Source organism: Pelodiscus sinensis, chromosome 19 (genome assembly GCF_049634645.1).
Source record: "Pelodiscus sinensis isolate JC-2024 chromosome 19, ASM4963464v1, whole genome shotgun sequence".
Classification (NCBI taxonomy): domain Eukaryota; kingdom Metazoa; phylum Chordata; order Testudines; family Trionychidae; genus Pelodiscus; species Pelodiscus sinensis.
Genome location: NC_134729.1, coordinates 4279172 through 4304140, shown reverse-complemented (window position 1 = coordinate 4304140; position 24969 = coordinate 4279172). Strand labels below are relative to the sequence as shown.

At 55.5% G+C, this 24969-nt stretch overlaps 2 protein-coding genes across 9 annotated transcripts in view; both read left to right on the top strand.

Annotated features, from left to right (window-relative positions):
* The first annotated feature begins 1069 nt into the window (after positions 1 to 1069).
* On the top strand, positions 1070 to 9453 carry SUOX (sulfite oxidase). The gene is given in 6 exon segments (XM_075903384.1): positions 1070 to 1087; positions 2941 to 2975; positions 2977 to 3056; positions 4589 to 4655; positions 5488 to 5659; positions 6090 to 9453. Coding segments are annotated over 6 exon segments (1815 nt in total). The 3' UTR covers positions 7533 to 9453.
* An 11138-nt stretch (positions 9454 to 20591) lies between these two features.
* Positions 20592 to 24969, top strand: part of IKZF4 (IKAROS family zinc finger 4) — a 48319-nt gene continuing 43941 nt past the window's right edge. For 4 of the 8 annotated variants that reach the window (XM_075901928.1, XM_075901926.1, XM_075901919.1 and 1 more), the window contains exon 1: positions 20595 to 20923. The gene's annotated coding sequence lies outside the window, so the exon portion shown is untranslated. Of the gene's footprint in view, positions 20924 to 24969 lie in introns of all 8 variants that reach the window. The other 4 variants (XM_075901922.1, XM_075901921.1, XM_075901920.1 and 1 more) reach the window with 3 other exon arrangements.

Below are 24969 nucleotides of genomic sequence, written 5' to 3'. Positions count from 1 at the left end.
TTTCTTTTGTCTCACTAGCTGGTTGGGGGTGGGGGGGGGGGGAGGAGTTGGCTCCTCTGACACGGAGAGGGCCTGCCCTCCCTCCTGGCTCTGGCTTGCATTTGCCCGAGGGGGTCAGATGAGGGTAGCAAAGGACTTGTTTCTAAACCCCGAGCCCCTGGGCTGTAGATTTGTGACAGGCACAAGTGGGGGAACAGCTGAGACTTTCACTTCCCTGCCCTGGTCCTCCTTGTCCCATCCGAATGGACTGGGCATGTGCCCTGCCATGGAGGCAAAAGGGAATGAAGGGAACCCCCAACGCTGTTTAGAAAAAGCAGTTTCCTGTCTGAGCCCAGGCCTGGCTCTGGGCGAGGGGCACTGAACAGAGCTGGGTGAGAATTCCCTGAAGTAGTTCTCTGCCTTTCTGCCAGAGGCTGGCTGGAGCATTGGGTGGGTTAGGCCTGTCCCGGGGCTGGCTGGTCAGCAGAGGGTGCAGTTGAGCAGCCTGTCAGCAGGTGCTCAGGGCTGGAACTGGCCTGACCACAGCTCAGGGTGATCACCGGATTTATGAAGGTGCCTGTTGGCAAAGCCCACCCCATCCATGCACCCGCTGCTCCCACACAGGGCCAGTCTGAGCCCAGCCCCCACCTACTCTTACATCGGGGTAACTTTCTGGGCTGGGGTGTGACTAGCAGGAAACTGCCTCTGGCCTGTGGCTGAGGACATGCTTCTCAGGAGCTGGGAGCTGCGAGTTTAAGGCCCAAGTGAACGGGATGGCATGTCTGGTGCTAGTTCCTCCAGGATGCAGGTGGCCAAGTGGCCTGAGCAGCCTCTGGCTCAAACACCTCTGCCCAGCAGCAGCCTGGAGTGTGAATGTAGCAGGCCCCTGTTTAAAAGCAGAGCAGCGGGGCTGCATCTGGCCACCTGCTCCCGCCTGATAAGAGCTGGGCTGACCACATCCGCAGGTGCACTACTCTGTTAATGAGTGACAGGAGGGGTCAGCTTGGGTCCCAGGAGAAGGCAAGGGAGCTTGTTGGCTGGGGTGAGTTCAGGTCAGAAGTGGGGAAAGGGGGTGATCCTGTGTGCCCACATGGTTCTGGGCTGGCCTGTAACTGGTTCATCCCAGTTCCTACTGGGCATGATTGGTCCCAACTCTCCTCCTGCCTGGCAGCCTTAGGCCTGGATGGAAGGGCCCATTCTCATAGGGTACGTGCCAAGAGGCATTTTGGGGTATGCCTCTGGCACTCTCCAGGCTCTGCTTACCCAAGGGCAGCAGGTACCCACAGAGCACCTCTGCCCTGTTTGTCATGGACACTGCAGCCTGGCTGGTTCTCACAGGGCTGATGCTGGAAGGAAGCTAATAGGGCTGTAATTACCTGCTTCCATGCCAAGCTTTTGCAGTCCCAGCAGGTGGGGGGGGAGAGGGAGGTTTAATGGTGCCATGAGCTCTCACTGGAGCAGTAATGAGCATAGGCCTTTGTTTGCCCCCTCAGTAGGGCCCAAGATAGGGAGTCTGGGGAACAGGGGCTGGGTGGGAAATAGAATCTGCCCAACTAGCAGCAGCACTGCATGGATAAACATTATCTCAAATTGTCAGCCAGGGCTGGGGGCTGTCTGCACCTTGGGCAGGGCAATTCCAGCTCCACTGAGTGGCATGTTGCTCATAGATGGGGAGTCCCTAGGCAGCTGCACCTTCCCCTACCCCAGGGGATTAAGGACTGCCTCAGGCTGCAGAAGCCATTTCAGGGGGAGGGAGGGCTGAACTGCCTGGTGGTTTGGGTTGGGGCTGGAGGGGCAAAATGCCCTGTTGTGGGTCGCTGCATCTCTTTCCTCCCCCCCCCCCCCCCTTGCTGGCTCTGAGAGGGGAAATTGGTGCCCCAGCCAGCTGCCAGGGGGTTGCTTACATGTGGACCTTGTTGGCAGGGCTATGGTTCCAGGAATGACTGCTGCTAGTCAGGCACTGAGGGGTCGAGCTCGAAGCTAGCTGGCTGGGGTGCTGGTGTTTGCACCTGCTCAGTCACCCTGCTGGGTCGGGCTCTGGTTTCCAGCGGCTGCATCTACACGGTAAAATGTGTCCCTACACCTGGTGATAACTAGTGCCATCCTTTTCCCCCTGCCAGTGAAGGCTGCCTCAGCAGCAGATCTAAGGACACAGACTCAGTTCCCCTCTAGCGCCATCCCTCACCTGGGTTTGCTCTGGCTGCTCTGCAGTTAATTCCACACCTCAGGAGAGTTTCTTGGGCACTTGGTATTTGTGCTACTGCTGGCCTGGGCTGCACAGACCTCAGCTGGCTCCTAGTGGAAGTCAGAGCAGTCTCAGGGCTGCTGTAATGTACCCTGATGGGGGGGAGCCTTTACCCCTCCCACTGTCTGCAACCTAGTGTAATGCCTTTCGGCAAGTTTATACCGAACCTCCTTGGGGCAGAGGCCGGGAGCTACCTTCAGGGGGTTGGAGTGCTGGCTGTGGACCTGAGCCCTCGGACTCCTGCATTGAATTGCTCAGGGCTGAGAGTCCCTAGGCTGGGAAGGGGGGGGGTTATATTAATGTAATGGGGATATTTCCTGATGGAAAGAAAGGGCCTTGCCCTTGCCTCTGCTCCCTCTTGTGGCCATGAGCCCCATGCGGCTGCCAGGGGAGAGAGTTCACACCCTTTACCCCTTGGGGGGCTGGGAGGCCGTGCTGAGCCCGGTTCCCAGCCGGGGCTGGCCTGGCCTGGCTGCCCCTGGTCAATCGGTACCTGCTGGCTGGGCTGGCCCCTGCTTCCCCCTCCCCCCAGCCTGTGGGGGTCTCAGGTGAGTTTGCAGGTGCCCTGCCCAGCCCCGCCCCCGTAGCCCAGAGCTGGGGCGGGGTCATTGCCCTTGAACGTGCTCCCCCTCCCCTCCCCCCCCGCTCTGGCCACAGCCGAGCGCGGCGTCTGGCCCTTTAAATCGCCGCTTCCCCCTCCTGGGGGCGTCTCCCAGGCTCCTCCCCTGGCGTCACTCGCCCAGGCCACGCCCCCCAGGCCTTAAAGGCGCAGGCTCGGGCCAGGGGCGGGCTGACGTTCGTTCCCCCGCGGTCTCAGGTGCGGCGCTCACAGGTGAGGCTCCGGCGGGGGAGGGGGGCTGCGGAGTGACGTCAGGGGAGCGTCTGGGAAGTTCCAGGGGGGGCTGCAGGGGGCACCCCGCGGGGGGGGGGATCTGCGGGGTACTTGCTGGGGGTTGGCTCGGGACCGGTGGGTGGCAGAAACACACTCCCCTCCCCGCCCCCTTCCCTCCCGCTAGCCACGGGGCAGTGTCCCTATAAGCGGAGCACTTGGGTGGCCACCCAGGTGGGTTCCTCCTGGTGGTGCACATCTGCCTGGGCACAGAGAACAAAATTTATTCCACCCATGGATGGACAAACTTAAGAGGGAACATGGCCCCTGAGGCATCACCCCCCTGGGTGTATGTGGGGCTAGCTCTGGGAAGGGGTGACTCTGCATAGCCTGGCCATTTGGGCACAGCTGGTCCAAATTCCTCCTCACCCCAGGGCAGCCTGGCTCCAGGCCTGTTCTCTGACTTGCATTTGGTGAATCTTTAATGGTTCCTTTCCCTCCTGGGGGGATGCCAAGTCCAGCTCGGACATGGGCTGATCCAGGCACTTGCCTGTAGCCAGGCCACTCTTTACTCTGATTCTTAGATCAGATGCAAAGAAATCACTGCCCCTGTCACTAGATCCCCCCACTCTTCCATCATCCATTGGCCCAATGGGGCATCTGCCTCCTGCTGGGATGGATCCTAAGTCAGCTGGATGCCCAGAACTGGGTGTTGACTTCTCCACCTGCCTCCTCTCCATCTAGGCAAAGATCCAGTGCCTTAGTTCCCTGCCCCCTGGAGATGTTTGAACACAAGGTGAAAGGGGGGAATTTCTTCCTGCCTTTAAATCCAGAGCCACAGCTGGTTCTTGCTGGTGGTCTGTGCAGTGCCATGGTCCCTGCACTGGGGTTTTGGAATGGAAGGGATGGTTCCTGCTAGGAGACATGGCCTGCTCCCATCCCCAAGGGTTTTTAATCCCTCTAATTGCTCAAACGAGAGGAGCAGTATGAGGAAGTTTATTTCCCCCACTCTGGGTTTCCAGGACTGGAAAACGAGGCCTAAAAACTCCAGGCAAATACGACCCAGGAGGCTGCATCTGAACCTATTCCGTGGCCTGACCGGTCCTAGGCTGGGAACACCGCCACAGTGGAGCTGGGCTTGGCTACCTGTTACACCTGTTGACTGAACAGCTTCCAGGACCTCCTGGTTCCTGTTGATGTGCTGTTTGGCTGCTCTGCAGCAGCTGGGAGCAGCCCAGTTCTACTTTGTAGATGTGGGGTCAGGAGGAGGATGATCCCAAGCCAGCCACATGTTGCTGACTGCTCTGGGATGTGGCGCCTGGCTGCCGGGCTCGGGTTTGAGCTGGACCCTTCTGGCAGATGATCATCGCGGGGGGCCTGGGATACCTGCCCCCAGGAGAGTGGCAGGAGGGCAGAGCTGTTGCATGTCACATAGAACCCCCTCCCTCTCTCCCTGCCTGGCTAGTTTGGGCACCTCAGGGTTTGTGAGTCTGAGGCAAAGTCATTTATCTCTTGTCCTTTCACTCCCTGCGCAGGTTCGGCGGAGATGCTGCTGCTCAGACCCATCGTGAGAGGTCTCTGGGTCCTCCAGAGTACGCCTAGGTAGGGGAGGCGCTGATGCCAGGGATGCTCAGGGGGAGAAATCATAGCAGCTCCCCTGCTGGTCCAGCCCTGGCTCCCCAGTACAGCTTTACCAGTGTCCCTCAAGTCTGCCCTTCAGTGCCTGCCAGCCTAGCCCTGGGCTCCCAGTTCTGCCAATGCCCCTTGCTCCCGACCCACAGCCCCTGCCAGCCCAGCCCTGGGCTCCCCCCAACACTGCCACCCTCCAGTGGCACAGACCGCTCCGCTGGTGAATCTGAGTCCTGCCCGGCAGCCCCTAGGAGCTTGAAAGGGAAGGGAGGGCGGAAATGAGAGTGAATTTCCTTTGGGATTCTCTTTGGGGCAGCTACTGCTTTGACACCTTGCAAGGATTTTACCCAGCGGCTCTAATCTAGTCTCTGCAGCCCCCCTGCCATGTTGCTGCTCGGTGGCAACCCAGGGCAGGAGCCTTTTATCTGGCAGGGGAGATCCTTTTTATGGCCCTGCAGTTGATGTTATCTTATCAGATCTGTGGCAGAGGAACTCTCCCTTAGGTTAATGTTCCACCTGCTGCTGGGGAAAGCCGCTCTTTAGGGAATAGCTCCCCTGACAGTGGCTGGAGGCTGAAGTGCAGCCACCTCTGGGGTGGCAGGTGGCAGCTGTTTAACAGCCGCGCTGCAGGGGTGGCCTAGCAAAGGAGGTGAACTTTCTCCTGGGTTGGGCTAAAATTACAGGGATTATTTTAGGGAGGCGGAAGATAATGAGCTGTCTTGGAAGCGGGCCAGGAGTGGTACATGGCTCGCAGGGAGGTTGCTGGGGGATTTTGCTCTCACTGGAGTCCTGGTTGCTCCCCCAGGTTGGCAGGTGTGGCCTGGGGGTCCCTCCCCCGAGCGTGCGCCGCCTGGACCCCCTCCCGTGCTCAGGGCACCTGGAGCGCTGGCCACAGCAGCCAGAGACGGAAGGTCACTGCAGTGGGGGCCTTGCTGGGCCTGGGTGCTGGCCTGGCCTATGGAAATCACCGCAGGCAGGTGAGGAAGGAGCCGGGCAGGGAGGGGCCCATGCTGCGGGGGGCGGGAGGCCCTGACGTAGCGGGGAGGCGGGGGGTGCTGGTGCTCAGTGCTGCCTCGGAGCACAAAGGTGGCGCCAAAGCTGGACGGGCGTTTGGGGGAAGGAGGCAGGGTCTAGTGGTTAGAGCAGGGGGCTGGAAGCCAGGACTCTGGGGTTTTGGCTCTGGGAAGGAAGTGGACTCTAGTGGTTAGAGCTGGGGGGCAGGGCTGGGAGCCAGGAAACTGGATCCACTCCCAGATTTGTTCCGATGAGCTGCATGTCCCTCCCCTCCCCTCCCCCCCCGAGCCCTGTTCCCCTGAGGCGGGTGAAGGGCCAGGCCTTCGGAGGCCTACGGTGGAGGCTGGCAGACACGAGGCTCTGCACTGAACCCCTCTCCTGGTCCCTCTGCAGGCGACGGAGGCTGAGCCGAATGCAGAGGCTGCACCAGGGGCACCGTACCCCGTATTCACCCGCCAGGAGGTGGGGCAGCACCGCAGCCTGGCCGACCGGGTCTGGGTGACCTACGGGAACGAGGTCTTTGACATCACCGACTTCGTGGAGCTGCACCCGGGGGGCCAGAGCAAGATCCTGCTGGCGGCGGGGGGGGCACTGGAGCCGTTCTGGGCCATGTACGCCGTGCACAGCCAGGAGCACGTGCTGGGGATCCTGCGAGGCTACAAAGTGGGCGAGTTGAGCCCCGAGGAGCAGAGCCAGCCTACCCCGGAGGACCCCTACGCCGGAGACCCCCCTCGGCATCCCGCCCTCAAAGTCAACAGCCTCAAGCCCTTCAATGCGGAGCCGCCGGCCGAACTGCTGACCGAGAACTACCTGACGCCCAACCAGCTCTTCTTCAAACGCAACCACCTGCCTGTGCCGGCCGTGGACCCAGCCAGCTACCGTCTGCAGGTGGAGGGGCCACGGGGCCGGACGCTGGCTCTCTCCCTGCATGAGCTGAAGAGCCACTTCCCCAAGCACGAGGTGACGGCCACGCTGCAGTGCGCCGGCAACCGCCGCTCGGAGATGAACCGTGTCCGGCCGGTGAAGGGGCTGGAGTGGGGTGTGGCGGCCATCAGCACGGCCCGCTGGGGTGGCGCCCGGCTGCGAGACGTCCTGGCACACGCCGGCTACCCGGAGGAGGGGCAGGCCGGGGAGCAGCACATCTGCTTTGAGGGGCTGGATCAGGACCTGAGCGGGGCAGCCTACGGGGCCTCCATCCCCTACAGCACGGCCATGGGTTGCCACGGCGACGTGCTGCTGGCCTACGAGATGAACGGCGAGGAGCTGCCGCGGGACCACGGCTACCCGCTGCGCGTGGTGGTGCCGGGCGTGGTGGGCGCCCGCAACGTCAAGTGGCTGGGCCGCATCTCCGTGAGCCGGGAGGAGAGCCAGAGCCACTGGCAGCAGAACGACTACAAGGGCTTCTCGCCCTCCGTGGACTGGGACACGGTGGATTTCAGCACGGCCCCCGCCATCCAGGAGCTCCCCGTCCAGTCGGCCATCACGGAGCCCGCCCCGGGCGCTGCCGTGCCGCCCGGGGAGCTGACGGTCAAAGGCTACGCCTGGAGCGGGGGCGGGCGTGGCGTGGTGCGCGTGGACGTGTCACTGGACGGTGGCCGGACGTGGCACGTGGCCGAGCTGAAGGGCGAGGAGCAGGCGCCGGGCCGGGCCTGGGCGTGGCAGCTGTGGCAGCTCACGGCCCCTGTGGCCCCCGGCAGCACGGAGCTGGACGTTGTCTGCAAGGCCGTGGACGCCAGCTACAATGTGCAGCCTGACACGGTGGCGCCCATCTGGAACCTGCGGGGGGTGCTGAGTAACGCCTGGCACCGCGTCCACGTCACCGTGGTTCAGGATTAATGGAGGGGGCAGCTGGAGGGGCAGGTCCCAGCCCCTCTGCCGGCACCAACAGGTTATTAAACATAGAGGAGAGCAGGGACAAGGGAGATGTTCACCTCCAGCGCCCTCTGCCCCCCCCCCCCCCCAGGATGGATAGAGATGCGGGGGCTGAATCAGGGAGAGAGCTTCTGAAACGGCTGCACCCAGTCGCGGGGGGGACTTAGAAAGGCCAGTGGGGGCAGCTGCCCCCCTCTGGCCTCTCCAGGGCTCCCTGCTTATGAGCCTGGCTTAGGAACGACTGTCTCCCTGGGGACAGGGGCTGGCCCAGGGGCAGACTAGGAAGTCAGGGCTGCAGCTTTGTGTGAGATGAGTTTGGTGGGTCTCAGCCCAGCTCCCGGCAGGAGGGCGGGGAGGCCACTGCGGCTGGTCCCAAGCAGCCTCTTTGCTAGAGCCCCCATGGGGAGCCCCGGCCTGGACTGGGCTGCGGAGATGGGAGGCAGGTCACCCCCCCGAGCGGGCTAGAGCAGGCCTGCTGGGGGAGGAGGCAGGGATGGCAGCCTCCAGTTCTCCCACTGGCACCATTATTCCAGACTGTGCATCCCCCCCCCCCCCCCCCCGTTATCCCAGCATAAAATCAACCCACTCTCCTCCCCCGCAGACAGGGCCCAGCTCTGTGCCAGCTGCTCCCTCCTCCCCACCTGCCATCAGCACACTGGGCCCCCTCCGCCTGCCTTTAGCACCATGTGCCTTCTGGCTCCAAGCCCGTTCGCCCTCCACCTCCCCCACCACTGTTCCCACGAGGCCCATCTCCCTCCTGCCGCGTAGCCGGCCTATTCGCCGGCCCATCCGCTGCACCCCAACCTGGCCCCTCCTCATTCTCTGGGCTCCCCGCAGCGCGGGACAAATGCCGCGGCTCTTCCCACGCCAGGCTGGCCATGCAACGGGCCCTGCCAAAGTCCGCTTGCTTTACAGCCGCGGGGAGGTGTCAGGCGCCATAAAAACTGAGCTGGGTTTATGGCTTGTTTAGTTAACTTACAAGGCAGCTGGCCGCTCACGGAGGCTCTGCAGGATAAACCGTTGCCTAGGGTCAGGAGGAGGGTGGAAGTCGGAGGTGCCTGCTCTGAGATCTCCCCGCAACGGGAGCCGGGCCTGCCTCTGATGAGCCCGTGTCCTGGGCGGGGGAATGATCGAAATTCTAAATGGATCAAATCAGCATACCCTTGCTGCCTGGCATGGGTAGAGTGAGGGGAGGCAAGCTTATAACCCCGCCCCTTCTGGCTAAGGCCCCACCCCTTCTGGCTGAGGCCCCGCCCCTCACTCTACCCAGGCCAGGCAGCAAGGAGCTCAGCCCCCCACCACCACCACAGGAGCAAGCGCCTCCCCGGCTCCGGAGCATCATGGGGGTGCTGGGCAGGTGGCGTGCTGCCCGAGTCTCTCTGGCCCTCGAGCACGGGGAGAGTGGCCTGCCCCAGGATCTGCAGCCTCCGTGAGGCTGACGCCCGAGGGCAGCAACGCTCGGCCCCCAGAACCCCTATTGCTTCAGCACGGCTCCCACTGGGAAGCAGCAGGCATTGTGGGTGGGGCCATGCCTGGCTGTTTGGGAAGGCCTTGTCTTCCCCTGCCTGTTATACTTGCCGCCTATGCTGCCTGGCTTGGCTCAGCTGGTGCCAGTAGGGGGTGAATGGGATTTTCCTCTGACACCCTCCCCGCAACTAGGAAGATACTACAGAAATGTTTCTATGCTGAGGTCAGCTGTTCCCTCGGCTGGTCAGGCGGTGGGGACGTGAACAGCCCTAAGCTGTGCAGCGTCTGGGGATTCTCCACCAGGACAGGTGGCTTTTCTAAAGTTGATTTTTTTCCAGGGTGTGGTCCCCCCCCCCCCGACACTTTTTACAATTTTCTGTTGGGAAATTTTTAATAAAAATATTTTCTCTGAGGTCAACTCGACTCTGCTCTGCCGATCTCTCTTGAAATGGTTCTTTGCAGCTCAGGTCAGCGTTAATCCGTACTCGCAGGAGCCCCACCTCCTGGTTGGTGTGATTGCAAAGCTTTGTCCCTCCGTCTCTGTGGCCCAGCCACCTCAGAACTACAAACCGGAGTCCGGGAGCCATCGCTGAAATCAACCACTGGACCAAATGACAGCTCATGGGATGCTGATTTTCCAAAAAAGGCTCCGGAGGCGATCCTGGCAATTACAGGCAGGTACGTCTAACTTCACAACCGTAATAAAGACCAGAATGATCCGAGACACGGGTGAACAGCTTTTGTAGGGGGAAAATATATGGAGATATATACCTATGTCATAGATCTGGTAGGGACCTTGAGAGGTCATCGAGTCCAGTCCCCTGCCCTCATGGCAGGACCAAGAGTCAACAGGGCTCCTGTTGGGGGAAGCATGCTCCCCCCCCAATCTATGAGAATTCTTTGCGGGGGGGAGATCTAGAAATGTGTTGATCCAGTGGATATAGTGCAGTTAGATTTTCAGAAAGTTTTTGCCAATGTCCCCTTTAAGCAAGATGAGCTGCCATGGGATAAGAGCGAAGCTCCTGTCACAGAGCAGTAACTGATTAAATACTAGGAAACAAAGGATAAGAATAAATGGTCAAGTTTTCACAGTGGAGCGAGGTAAATCAGGGGGAACCTTAGGGACGGAGTCAGAGCGCTCTGGCTGCCGGCCCCACCCTCGCGCACTATAGAATAGTCGAGTAACCGATAAGAATTCATGAGGTTAATCAACTGTTCAATTAACCAATATTTAACATCCCTTAATGGGGTCTAAATTACCACTCAAGAAAAATCTGTCAGTCCTTGTCAATAGTTCTCCGCAAACATCTGCTCAATGTGCAGCCGCAGTCAAAAAAGCTAACAAAATGATAGGACCATCAAGAAGGGGATCGCTAATGAGACAGAAAATATCACAAGGCCGCTGTGTAAATCCATGATGGGGCCTACACCTGGGATACAGCGGGCATGGGTGGTCATCCCAGCTCAAAAACATCTATTAGAAAAGGTCCAGAGAAGGGCAACGTGATTAGGAGGATGGAACAGCTGCCACCCAAGGAGAGATTAAAAAAACCGGGACTGTTCTGTTTAGAAAAGAAATGACTGAAGAGGAACATGAGAGAGGCCTGTAGAATTGTGACGGGTGTGGACAAAAGGGACGAAGGAAGTGTTCTTTACCCCTTAACATTACACAAGCACCACGGCCCCCCGGTGAAATGAGAAGGCCGCAGGTTGAAAACCAAAGGGAGTGTTTCTTCACGCAGCGCACAGGCAACTCGTGGAACTAGTTGCCAGAGGCTGCCGTGACAGCCAAAAGTGTAATAAGGCTCGGAAAAGAACTAGCTGAGTTCCTGGAGGCAGGGCCGGACTGAGGGGTGGGTGAGCCAGGCAGCTGTCCAGGGTGCCAACTGATGGGGGGCGCCTGATGGCAGTTGTAAGGGGCATGCGGTGTCCCTTATAGCTGCCATCAGGCACCGCGTGTCTGGCTCCCACAGCGCCGGCTCCGCGGCGCCCTACTCTCCACGGCAGCGGGGCCCTGCACGGCTTGGCGCACGTGCCAGCAGCGGGGGCCGGGCCAGGCAGGGCAGCACATGCGCCGTGTGCCCCAGGGGCGGGCCCCGGGCTGCACGCCAGCGGCCATGGCTGGCCTGCACATGCGCCGTGCGCCCGAGGGGCTGGCCCATGCACCCTGGGGGGGCAGGCCTGCGCATGAGCCCGGGCTTGGGGTGCCAAAAGGGCTCGGGCTGGCCCTGCCTGGAGGCTGGGTCCATCAATAGGTTTTGGCCAAGAGGGTCAGACACACAACAATCCCATGCTCTGGGTGTCGCTACACCTCTGACAAAAGCCGGGAGTGGGTGACCGGGATGGATCATATGCTAATTGTTCAATTCTGTTCACTCTCCGTGGGGCACCTGGCATTGGCCACTGTCAGAAGACAGGAGCCTGGGCTGTATGGACCTTTGGTCTGCTCCAGTATGGCCCTTTTTATGTACACCTCCCAAGATGCACCATGGTCACCCCCTGGATGAACCACCATGGTGCATCATGGGAGGTGTAGTGCATCTGGGGAGCCTATCCCATAGAGGAGACTGGGGCACTGCCCCCAGACTCCCCCTTCCTTGAGGCACTGCAGCAGCTCGGGGGCGTGGCTCCATGTCGAAGGGCAGTGGCTTCATGTTTCCAAGTGGGGACGTTTCAGAACTTTCCATTCCATGGCTCCTTTTTTTAAATACATCAACTTTTTGGCCTGATGCAGGATGGAAGCAGGTTGAAATCTCAGCATTGCCGTGGGCTCAGATCTAATCAAAGGTCCCCTTCACCCCCCATAACTGGCTCGTCAGCTCTTGGGGCCGCTTGTCTCGTCAGCCCTGGCATGAGGCTGCAACGTCTGGCCCGCCCCAGGGGAACGCAACCCTCTTAAAGCTCGGCTCCCTGGCAAACTGGACTCGGCCCCACCATGCTCGTGTGCACAGCGCCACCTCGTGGTTGGCAGCTGCCTCTGCCACAGCTGACTCCTACTAAGGCTCTTGTGAGTTTGATGGGAAAGTGGAGAGCTTCAACCCCAAGGGCGCTCAGAGGGGAACTCTGCTGTGTGGGACGGTGGGGTTCCTGGGCTCATAGAATAACAGAACGGGGAGGAACCTTGAAAGGCCATCAACTCCAGCCCCCTACCCCCACGGCAGGACCAAGCACCATCTAGATCATCCCTGACAGATGTTTGTCCAAGCTACTTTTAAAAATCTCTAAGGATGGAGATTCCACAACCCCCCTAAGCAATTTATTCCAGTGTTTCACCATCCTGGACAGTGAGGAAGTTTTTCCTAATGTCCAGCCTAAACCTCCCTTGCTGCAATTTAAGCCCATTGCTTCCTGTCCTCTCATCAGAGATTAAGGAGAATATTTTTTCTCCCTCCTCCTTGTAACACCCTTTTAGGTACTTGAATGCTATTGGCTGTGTCTAGACTGGCAAGTCAAGCTTGCCAGCTATCTACACTGGCCGTTTGAATTTCTGCAAGAACACTGACCTCCTACTGTCCGAAATCAGTGCTTCTTGCGCAAATGCTTTGACGTTCCCGTTCGGGCAAAAGCCCTTTTCTGGAAATGTTTTTGCTCAGGAGGGCCAGTGTAGATGCTAAAAACTGTTTTGCGCAAAAAAGCCCTGATGGCGAAAATGGCGATCAGGCTTTCTTGCGCAAAACTGCGTCTAGATTGGCACGGACGCTTTTCCACAAAAAGTGCTTTTGCGGAAAAGCGTCCGTGCCAATCTAGACGCTCTTTTCCGCAAATGCTTTTAACGGAAAAACTTTTCCGTTAAAAGCATTTGCGGAAAATCATGCCAGTCTAGACGTAGCCATTGTCTCTCCTCTCAGTCTTCTCTTTTTCCAGTCTAAACAATCCTATTTTTTTCAATCTTCCTTCATACCTCATGTTTTCTAGACTTTGAATCATGTTTGTTGCTCTTCTCTGGACCTTTTCCAATCTTTCTTCAAATGTGGTGCCCAGAACTGGACACAATACTCCAGCTGAGGCTTAATCAGCGCAGAGTAAAGCAGAAGAATGACTTTTCTCGTGTCTTGCTCACAGCCCTCCTGTTAATTCATTCCAGAATCATGTTTGCTTTTTTTTGCAACAGTCTCACACCGTTGACTCATGTTTAACTTGTTGTCTACTATGACCCTTATGTCCCTTTCTGCAGGACTCCTTCCTAGACAATCGCTTCCCATTCTGTATGGCTGTGTCTACACTGGCCTCCCTTCCGGAAAAGGGATGCTAATGTAGCACTTTGGAATAGGCAAATCCGTGGGGAATTTAAATATCCCCCGCGGTATTTGCATTAACATGGCTGCCGCTTTTTTCTGGCTTGGAGATAAGCCGGAGAAAAGCGCCAGTCTAGACGTGATTCTCCGGAAAATAAAGCCTTTTCTGGAGGATCTCTTATTCCTACTTGAAAGGTAACCTACTTGAAAGTAGGAATAAGAGATCCTCCGGAAAAGGCTTTATTTTCTGGAGAATCACGTCTAGACTGGCGCTTTTCTCCGGCTTATCTCCAAGCTGGAAAAAAGCGGCAGCCATGTTAATGCAAATACCGCGGGGGATATTTAAATCCCCCGCGGATTTGCCTATTCCAAAGTGCTACATTAGCATCCCTTTTCGGGAAGGGAGGCCAGTGTAGACACAGCCCATGTGTGAAACTGATTGTTCATTCCTAAGTGGAGCACTTTGCATTTGTCCTTATTGAACTTCTTCCTGTTTACCTGAGACCATTTCTCCAGTTTGTCCAGGTTATTTTAAATTAAAATCAGTGGTCCCTGGAAGTTGTGCTCTTGGGTGGCCAGTCAAGAGAGATTCCAGTGCTTCCCAGCTGATTAGCAGAGCACCCCCAGGCAGCCGCATGTGTTTCTATTGATGGTGCACATCTGCGCATGCTTTGGTGCACATAACAAAATGTATCCCACACATGGATGGTAAACTTTGATAATCCTATGCTCCAAAGCACTTGCAACCTTTCCCAGCTTGGTATCATCCACTCAGTTTACAAGTGTATTCTCTGTGCCATTATCTAAACCATTGATGAAGATATGGAACAGAACTGGACCGGGAACTGATCCCTGCCGAACACCCCTCGTTATGCCCTTCCAGCATGACTGAGACACCTTGCACCCAGGCAGGCCCTTGAGCTAGGACGGGGAGCTCCCCCATCACCCAGGCCTGTCTCTTGCTCGCTGCTGATCCCTGAACTGCACCTGCCCGAGTGGTGTCCTAATATGCCCACGCCAGGCACGTTTCTCCGGGCCCATGGAACTGGCTGTCCTGTGCCCAGCTGCTCTTGCTCTCAAGTTTGTCTGTCTGCGCGTCCACGCGTCTGTCTGCTAATGAGTCATGCGGTCTAAGGTTATGAGCCGACGTCTTGGGGTTCTCACTGCTAGACCCTCCCCCCGGCTCTCCCAGAGTGGTGCCTTCTGCACCTCCAATGATCCCCAAAAGTGGCCCCAGGAGCTGGCATCTGTGCAGGCAGGGACGGTAGAACTGAGCCCGGCCTGCTCTCCCCAGTCCCTCTTGGCGCAGTGAGCCAGGGGAGCTGTTCACAGTCGCATGCCACAAGTTTCCACGGCTGGGAAGGTCTAAAGAGCACGTGTCTAATGGGCAGCTGTGTGCAGAGCAGCTACACCGCACTGAGCCCCAGCGCTGGCTCGGGAGGGCGCCATCGGGGCAGCTGCATCTGGCCTGCGATGGGAAGACATGGGCTCGCGTGGGTGTGTCCCGCCCCTGGACAGGGGGCGGCTCGCAGACTGGTGGTGCTGAAAGGCAGGAGCAATTGGGAGGCGCCAGCCCCCAGGATACGGGAAGGAACGAACAGCCCAGAGATACTGCACCATGGAGACGGGGCTTCTGGAGGCTGCTGAGACACCACAATCACATACACCCCTTACTCCCATTGGGCTAAGCCACCAACCCAGGTCTGAGCTGGGTGCGAAGGAGCCTGCTGGGAGGGGGGGGTTGCTGGGATCCCCTAGCAATGGGGGCAGGGAAGGCTGCAGGAGTAGAGGGGTTGATTCCAGACCCCACCCCCAGGGTACACCTATCCCCCTGCCCTGGCCTGGCCCCCATCGACCCAAGACAGGGAAGCACACGAGGGCTTGGTTGCTGGGGCTGGTTTACACGGGTTGAGGTGATGGAAGCACAGGGGCTGCTGCTGGGGACTGGTCTCCTCCCCCCCCAAAAAAAAAAAACCCAAACAAACATGAAACTGGCCTTGAAAGCAGCTGTGATGGGAGAGAACCCACAACATTCTGGCACCTGAGACGAGGAGCTCAAATGACGCCCCCATGCCCCCTCGCTTGGGCCAAAACTTTGAAAGGTCTCAATTCTCTGAGTCCTAGTGGTGTCCCCTCCTCCCAGTCTGGCACCTGAGGCAGCCTCATGGTAAGGCCAGCCCTAGAGAGAACCTGGGGGAGAGGGTGGAGGAGGGGAGAAGAGTCTCTGCATTGCCCGCTCTGGGCCGGGCGCTGAGTGTACAGCCCTGCTGTCCCTGCCCTGAGTAGCCCCCTGCGGCTGGGGCAGGAAGGGTGGGAGTGCCCTGTGGACATGGGGACTCAGAACACACAGTGGTGTGTGTCTCCTCCCCACCCCCGATGGCTCAATGTGACCCAGAAATGCTGAGGTGAGCGGGGAGGGGTGGAGACCATGCCACAAGCTGGCATTGCCCGGGTTTGGCTGACTCGGGGTAAATTCTCCCCTCAACAGAGAGCACATGATAGAGACTCTGGGAGGCAGCAAGGCCTAGTGGAGCATGCCTGCCCTGGCCACACCTCAGCCACGGTCCTGGAGGTGACCTTGGACAAGTCACTGTTCTGCCCTGTGCCTCAGTTTCCCATCATTCAAATAGGGGTAGTGATACTGACCCGTTGTGTCATGCAGTTTGAGATCTGGTGGAAGGTGGTAGGTATTCCGTGTGACTCTGTCCGGTCCCTTCATCTCCCTGGGCCTCCTTGTTCTCCATTGTATGAAATGGACCGGGAGCACAAACCCCCCTTTCTCCTGCCACATGTCTGTCTTGGCTACGAGCCTTCAAGCTCTTCGAGGCCGGGTCTGTCTTGTGCGATGTGTGTTTATGCAGCTCCTGACACATTGTGGCCCAGTTGCAGTCGGACTGCTAGATTCTCCTACGCAAGAACGGCCGGACTAGCCTGTTTTCCAACAGTGCCAATGCCAGGTGCCCCAGAGGGAGTGAACGGAACAAGGAATCATCACGAGATCCCTCTCCTATCACCCATTCCCAGCCTCTAACAAACAGAGGCTAGGGACACTATTCCTGCCCATCCTGGCTAATAGCCATTGAGGAACTCAGCCTCCATGAATGTATCTAGTTCTTTTCGAATCCTGTTATAGTCTTGGCCTTCACAACATCCTCTGGCAAGGAGTTCCACGGGTTGACTGTGCATTGTGTGAAGAAATACTCCCTTTGGTTTGTTTTAAACCTGCTACTTATTAATTTCCTTGGGTTACCCCTAGTTGTTGTGTGATGGGAAGGAGTAAATAACTCTTCTTTATTCACTTTCTTCACAGCTGTCATGATTTTACAGACCTCTCCCATCCCCCCTTAGCTGTCTCTTTTCCAGGACGAAAAGTCCCAGTTTTTTAAAATGCTCCTCATTTGACAGCCATTCCATACCCCTAATCATTCGTGTTGTCCTTTTCTGAACTTTTTCCAATTCCAATAGATCTTTTTTGAAATGGGGCAACCACGTCTGTCCGCAGCATTCAAGATGTGGGCACCCCGTGGATTTAGAAAGAGGCCATAAGATATTCTCTGTCTTATTCTCTGTCCCTTTTTGTGAATGATCCCTAACGTTCTGGGTGCTTTTTTTCCCCCCATTGTATGGATGTCGTCAGCAAACCATCCGCAATGACGCCAAGATCTCTTTCTTGAGTAGTAACAGCTAATTTAGATCGGCTGTGTCTAGACTGGCCAGTTTTTCCGGAAAATCAGCTGCTTTTCTGGAAAAACTTGCCAGCTGTCTACACTGGCTGCTTGAATTTCTGCAAAAGCAGTGACTTCCTACTGTAAAAAATCAGTGCTTTTTGCGGATATACTATGCTGCTCCCATTTGGGCAAAAGTCCCTTTTGCGCAAAAGGGCCAGTGTAGACAGCTGAGATTTGTTTTGCGCAAAAAAGCCCCGATTGTGAAAATGGCAATCGGGGCTTTTTTGCGCAAAAGCGCGTCTAGATTGACCATGGACGCTTTTCCACAAAAAGTGCTTTTGCGGAAAAGGATCCGTGCCAATCTAGACGCTCTTTTCCGAAAATGCTTTTAACGGAAAACTTTCGATTTCCGGAAAATCACGCCAGTCTAGACGTAGCCATCCTGTTTTATATGTAGAGGTGGGATTATGATTTCCAGTATGCAGTGCTTTGTATTGATCCCCCATTTATAACACATAAATAGGCAGGCATTGTGGATCTCAGCCAGTCCCCACTGGACTCAGTGGAACTCATTTCCGCCGGCTTTGGAGTGGGCTTGTAAATAACCCCCCTAGAAACTGTGCTACTCAGCTTGGCCCTGAGCCAATGAAGGTGATGCCTGGCTAATGGATCTGTTCATATGTGCTTTGGGGTAGAGAAGGAGTTTAAATTGCAGTAAGACCATTGCCTGTTTCAGTGGTCAGGGGAGGCCAGGAGCCAGGGGAGGCTGCACTGCAGCAGGAAGTTGTGTTATCACTGTAACCGTTCCATGGTTCTGTTAGTAATACATAAAAAAAAGTGTTACTTGGCTTATCTTGCGTTTTTCAGCTGCTAGCACTTTCCAGCCTCTCTCCCCACCACTGAACTGCAGCCCCCTCTGGGGTGGAACATGGCAGCTGTAGAACAGGGCATGACAGGGCTTCCATGATTCCAGGTGGGGGAACGAAGAGAAACATTGTATCCAATGGAAACAACAAAAGGAAGCAGACTATAATGATCAGGGCCAGAACAGGGCTGGGGCATTAAGACAAGTACAGACATCAGATTGAGCCTTTGTCTTCTTTTTCTTGTGTAATGGTTTGGGCCCAGAGCCTCAAAAGTGCCTAACTCCCACGGACATCAGCCAGCACTAACCATCAGCCCTCATTAGATTTCAATGGGGATTAGGTGCCTAAACAACTGAGGATCTGGCCCTGTGTGCTGGTTCCAACAGAAGCCTGCCACCTTCTCCGTCACTAATGCACTGCAAGACAGTACTCAGGGTTGCTTAGCGTGCAGGAGAGAAATGCAGATGAGCCTGGCTCCCTGAAAGAGTCAATCCTGCAGAGCCCTTGCGGATACAAAACCAGGATCCACATCTATATCTGCAAAAATGATCCCCAGACAGCCACACGCATGGATGCCGATACCTGTGGATAGAAAGCGGATAGCCACACAGGTGCAGGGTTCGAGATACAAAATGTGTATGCAGCAGTGGATTTCTGCATCCATCTCTGTGGATGTGGATGTCCACAGATGTAAAGTGGAAATCTGTGGCTTTGCAGGGCCCTACAAACCTGACCCCTGTGGTAACGGATGTGGCTTCGTTCACCAAGAAAGCAGCAATCACTGTGTAACCAGCAGAGAGGTCATTCTCTCCCGACTTTATGGCAAAACTTCAGATTTCATGCAAAGAGCCAGCACAGGTTGGAAGTGGCTCATGACAAAATCAAAGGGAAATTCTGGGAGCAAAAGGTAATTTGACGGTGAGTCTACCGCAACGCTCTGCCCCACTTGTATATCGGGCAAAAAAAATTCCCTACTCCAAAGAGATTGGAAATAGTACATGCAGGGAATTTATTGTGGCCTTCCAACAATGCCTCAGGCTTGACAAAGCCCTGGCCGGGTTGATTTAGTTGGAATTGGTCCTGCCTAGAGCAGGGGGCTGGACTTGATGACCTTCTGAGGTCTCTTCCAGTTCTATGATTCAAAGGGAATTTCAGAGGGCGACTCACCAGGCAGGGCCTGAAGAGGTGGAGTGAGAGATGGGAAAAAGTAGCAAGAGGAACTGGCTCAGAGCTAGCGTCCTGGTTTGAGCTTTGGTAAGGGTAACTCCATTCTGATGACTGTTACATGTAACTTGTATCGCAATAAGAGTTACAGTCGTGGTCCCACTGTGAAAGGTGCAGTATAAACACACACCAAAAGATTAGACCATCTGGGCAGTGTAGTTCCCATTGATGCCCAAAACTGCACCTGCTTGTGGTGGGAGCAAATGTGGCCCCTCCTTCATATTTTTTGTCCCCCAGAGCCTGATTTTCAGAGGTGCCAGGGTTGCCAATTTTGGTTAGACGCATTCCTGGAGGTTTCGTCATATGGCCTGATGTTCAAGATAAATCTTTAATTCCCGGAGACTCCAGGACAATCCAGGAGGGTGGCAACTCGAGGTCCTGAGCATTCCCCAGTCGTGTTGATTTCAGGCAGCTTCGCTCCTTTAAAGAGCCAGGACCAAAATGAAACCGACTCTGGTCCCAATCCTGCAGAGAGCTGTGGCCAGCCAAACCATGGGTCAGAGCACACCTCGTGCTGGATCCTGCACTAAAAAGACAGAGAGCAAGTACTCCTGGAAACAAGTGGGAAGTACAGAAAATGCATGGTAGTTCAGGTTGGCCATAAAAGGCTTTGTGTTAATCCTTTTTACTCCTGCTTTTATTGGTGTTTGACTTTGTGTCTCTCTCTCCTCTGGGGATGTCTTAGGAGGTTTTATGTCCCGCTGAGGTCTCATGTTTTAATTTTTTATATATATTTATATTGTGTTTTTAAAAAAATTTAAACTACCTCGAATATTTTAATAAATACATTAAATAACTAGGTCCAACACACCAACCCTGCACCTTCATTAGTAAGGAATGAGTATTATAATCAGCTCGCTAGTAATTACAGTGCAATTCCTTAATGCCAATGAATCAAGTAAGAAATAGGTGTCTCTAATGTTACACACCGTCCCCACGTTATGCTGCTAGCAATTAGCACTGTTCTCTGATCCACTAGCGAGATTCCCAAGGACTGATTATCAGTTATTTATTGTCCATCGCCCCTGTCACTGTGCATGCGAAATCAATAAATGTATGTTCATTAATTCTGTTTAACGGGCTGCAGACGAATTGCAGCTGTAACTGCTGAGCTGCTGCCCTGTTACTTAGCGAGGGCCAGCGGCACGTGACAGTCAGCTGATGATTGATCATTACTCGGATGGATCATTAATCGATCATTAATTGATTAATCAATCGATTATTGATTGACTTGATCAGCCATCACTTTGCAAATGCTCTGGTGATGGAAGTAGGTAATTAAAGTCGGAGGGGGGGGAGTTAATTCAGTATCGATTAACTCAGATCGCCGATCGATCATTATTAATCGATTATTTCTCTCGCCCGCCACCCCGCCCTGCCGCCAGCTGCAGCTTGCAGCCAGCCTTGCTCATCGATGCTCTCGACGCAGAGCTGCTCCCTCGATCGAAGCGCTCGGCTGCTCCTGTGGCAACCTGGCTATCGATGCGTTCCGCCGCGCCTCGGGGGTTTCTCCGAGGTTCGATACTCTCGGTACTCGCCTGCTTCCCTTGCTGCCCTAGGAAGCCGGGCTCAGCGCCCTAGTTACTCCCTGCTCGCTCGATTCGTTCGGCGCTCGGCTGCTGCCAACCCCCCGCCCTCCCCCCCCCCGAACGATGCTCTCGGTTGCTCCCTGCCAGCTCGATGTGCTCGGAGCGCAGTTGCCCCCGCCTGTCTCCTGGCAGTGGGACCGGAAGTGGCTCGGGGAGGGGAGGGGGGCCCGGTCCCTCCTCAGGTGAAGCCGCCGCTGCCGCCGATGGAGCCGCCGCTGCGGAGCCGCTGAACCCCCCAGTCCACACCCCTAGCGGCCGGGCCGGGGGGGCCCTCCCCGCAGCGGGGCAGCCAGCCCCTCCCCTCAGGTGAGAAGGGGGAGGGGCAGCAGTCGGGGGGGGAGGTGAGGGAGGGGCTGCGGGGAGGTCGGAGGGGCGGCAGGGGGGAGTGGACGGTTGGGAAGGGAAGAAGGGCGGTTGGGGGGGTCAGAGGGGTGTTCGTCTGTGGGGAGGCGTGAGGGGGGGTTAGGCTGTGGGGAGGGGGTTGTGGGGCTGTGAGGGGGGAGGCGTGGGGGGGGCTAGGCTGTGGGGAGGGGGTTGTGAGGAGGGAGGCATGGGGGGGTTAGGCTGTGGGGAGGGAGGCGTGAGGGGGGGCTAGGCTGTGGGGAGGGGGTTGTGGGGCTGTGGGGAGGGAGGTGTGAGGGGGGCTAGGCTGTGGGGAGGGGGTTGTGGGGCGGGAGGCATGGGGGGGCTAGGCTGTGGGGAGGGGGTTGTGGGGCTGTGAGGGGGGAGGCTAGGCTGTGGGGAGGGAGGCGTGAGAGGGGGCTAGGCTGTGGGGAGGGGGTTGGGAAGTGTGTGGGGGAAGGCTAGGCTGTGGGAAAAACCATTGGGTGGGGGTGAGCTGGGAGGGTTGGCAGATGGGATGGGGGTAGGGGCAGCTGTCAAAGCGTGGAAGGAGCTAAGGGAGGCATCTGGGGCGTGGGAGAGGCAAGGTGAGTACAGATGTATCTGTCTGGGAGGAGGGGGTGGCTGAGAGGGGAAGGCTGGGTAACGGGGTGCAGCTGGTGATGGTGGGAAACTATCGGAACCGAGAGGAGACTGGGGTGGGGGAGAACCAGGGAGCATTTTCCAGTCACTCAGGAGTCACAGACTTTTGAAGCTTTCTTTCTTTGTGATTTAAGGGCGGGGGACTGGCATGAGAGGGATAGACTGGGGACGTACCTGGATTTGTCTCCTTTCTCTCTTCATCTCCATGTACTGCCCAGCAAACTTGGTAGCTTTAGGGAACTGGTGTGTGTGTGCATGCGTGTGCCTCTCCCTCCACAGGCAGCAGACTAAAGAATCCACAATCAATCATCTCCTCCAAGGGTTTTACTTGTAGTTACTTTTGGAAAAGGAAAGACATTCTCCATGCTCTTTTCTCCACCCCAGAAGCCACTTCCAGCCTTGTTAGTCTTCTCCCTTTACTTTGGCTGCTCCCAGCTCTCAAATGGTCCTTGTTTTAAATGATATTTCTTTGAGGAAAAAATAAGCTTAACTTCACTGTTTCATTGGCACATGGTGAAACCAGGCTCCCAGGGGTGGGGGTGGAGAGTGCTGGCCACTGGTGAGTTTCTCTTTTCTAAAAATGCAAAAGTTTCTTATTTCTAGTCCTTCAGGCACAGCAAATCTTGTTGGATTTCCATAAAATTGATTTGCTTCCCTGCTTCAGTCCAATGTCTTGTAGATTCATCTGATAATTGTACCTCTTGAAGGAATTTCCTTTCAGTTGGGCAAAGTAACTTACCCTTTTCCTAGCCTGGCAGATGGTGCCTTGTGGCAAGTTGTATTACTTACAGCTGGCATGATGGTGAAATGGAATACTGTCCTGTAACGCACACGCACAAGGTGGCGGCATTCAAGTTAAGGCTGCTGTTGGATAATACTTAATGCTTCTCTGATGAAAAGTGCTGGAACTGTCAGGTTGGTGTCTGGCTTTAGATGATGGTTTCCTGACTGTGGTTTAAATGCTCAGCTTTTTTCCTGCAGTAACAATTCCATTTCTTGGGGTATTTGGAAGACTTACTCGTAATCTTGAATGTCTTCATGTGTGTCAGGCCCCTCTTTTTACAGAAGAGGTGCTGAGCCACAGAGAGGCTAAGTGACTTGAGAGAGGCTATTCAAGGCATCAGTGTTGGAGCAGTGAACAGAACACGGATGTCCCATATCACAGGCTAGCAACTGATTATTTGTATGATCACAGATATGCCTAGGAGTCCTAGTCATGGCCCAGGCTCCGTAGTGCTAGGCACTGTACAGACCTAGTCAGTGGATCATCCTTTATCACCTGATGTTTGGTACCTCAGGAGGAGATATTGTGCAGAGCACCATCTGCTGAATGGTATGTGACCACTGATGGATGTTGTTTGCCTCATAGCCGAAGATGACTTAAAATCTAACCCTCTTTCCCAGATTAGGAGTATTACCTCACTACGGCACACATAATCCCTCAACAAAAGCATTCCTCACTGAGGCAAGGCATTAGCCACAGTTGCCACTGAGAAATGTGGGGACCTGGTGCGACATGTTCATTAGGGCTCCACCCATGCCCACTTCACTTTATTTATGTGGTAGTGACAGATGTTTTGCTGGGGGGCCCTCATCTCAGGGTTTACTACAATTATTCCTCCTGCCACCTCCTCAGCCCTGGTTGTCCACGCAATCCATGTGCATTTCCACAGAGGCTAGGCTTGGGTTCTCCAGCAATCACGGGGAGGGGACTGTATTAATTCTTTTCTTGCCACTTGTAGTACCTCAGCATAGATGGGGGTCACGAGGTTTAAGGAAGAAGGATGCACGTTTCTAAATATGGAAGGGATAAGGCATGTGAAGAGGCATCAGCTCTGCATGGAGACGTTTTTGTATCGCACATTTTTAGTGGCAGCTTCTTCAGGATAAACATAGCTGCTTTAGCTATGTGCTCCTCTGTCTGGTTCTGCGTCTCTTTATTGTTGAATGTGAACTTTTGAGTTAGTGATGAGCACTTACTGGGCTTAGAAATGGCACAACCCAGGATCAGTGTTCTAGAAGCAATGATATTTCTTAACTGTGGTTCAGCTTCCTCCAGAGGGAGAGGAGGTCTTGCGGCCAAAGCACGGGGCAAGAGTCATCGGTCCCATGCTCCATTCTTAGGTCAGTGTGTGTCCTCCATCATGTCCCCATGCCTCAGTTTCTCGGGTAGCAAGGTAGGGCTAATATCTTGAGGACAATGAAGAAAATGTAACACTGAACTCATAATATTTGTAAGGCACTCAGATAAGCGGTGCTGTGTAGAGCAGGGAGCAGTCCGTTCCTTGTGCCCTCGGTCTGCTCCTCTGAAACAGGGAGTTTGGCACTCCAATGTGCGAAAGGCGATGTTATCTGGACAAAGCTTGGGGGTGTGTTCAAACTAGGAATCAAGGTGTGTTCTCACCACATGTTCAAACCCTAGAGACCAGGCAGTCTGTGGTTTTCATGTGCGCTATCAGATTGAGGTAAATGCTAAGAAACTAGAATGTGAAAACTAGAATGCCTTGTCTTCCCTCGGCTCTCACCCCAGGCTAGCTAGCACGTGGGGCAATGTCTCCCCTTTTTGCTTGGTGAAGACAGGGGCATGGTCATTTTTCTGAGTTGCTGCTCAAGGCTGCGGAGGTATCAGGAGGAGAAGGGTAAGTTGTTTTTACGTAGAACTTGTCTTGTGCATATAGTGAGACACCCAGTGCAGGTGGGATAATGATTTTGGGCTTCACCTTAGCTTTCGCTTTCAGGGACCCCATGAAACCTCAGAGACCTCGGTTAGCTATGCCTCCTCTAGCTCCCAACTGGCTTGCAAAGTCTGAACTTGGCAACGTAGGGCAAGTGTCTCTGTTCAGAGTGGGAGGCAGCTTGGCCTAGGAATTAACTTGGTTCCCCAAAAGCCTTCATTCCTTTAGGGAATTGATACAGCAGCAGCTTGTACTCTGCTAAGGGGATTACAGGTGTTAGGTTTTGGCCTCCCTTCCTGGGAGATGGAGATGGGGTTATCTGAGGTCACCAGAGGGGGAGGAGAGAGAAAATGCCGGGATAAGCAAATGTGTGGTGAGAGCTTGTGAGGATTATTTATTCTGTTTGCAGTGGATCAATTCAATTGAAAGCTTGTGTGCTAGTGTAGTCAATTAACCGATTAACTGATAAGCAAAAGCTTAGAGGTTGATGCTGTAGACTACACGCATTTCCCTCCCCCACCTTGCCAGTACATTTTTTAGCATGCTGGGCAGCAGCCTGGCACTCCGTCCTGGCTTGTGGTGGGTCCGGAACCTACCCCTGCTGCGGCTCTGCATTTAAAGTGTATTAGCAGCCAGGCAGGTGGGCAGCCCGGCTCAATTCTGACTTGCACCAGGTCTGGGAGCTCAGACTGC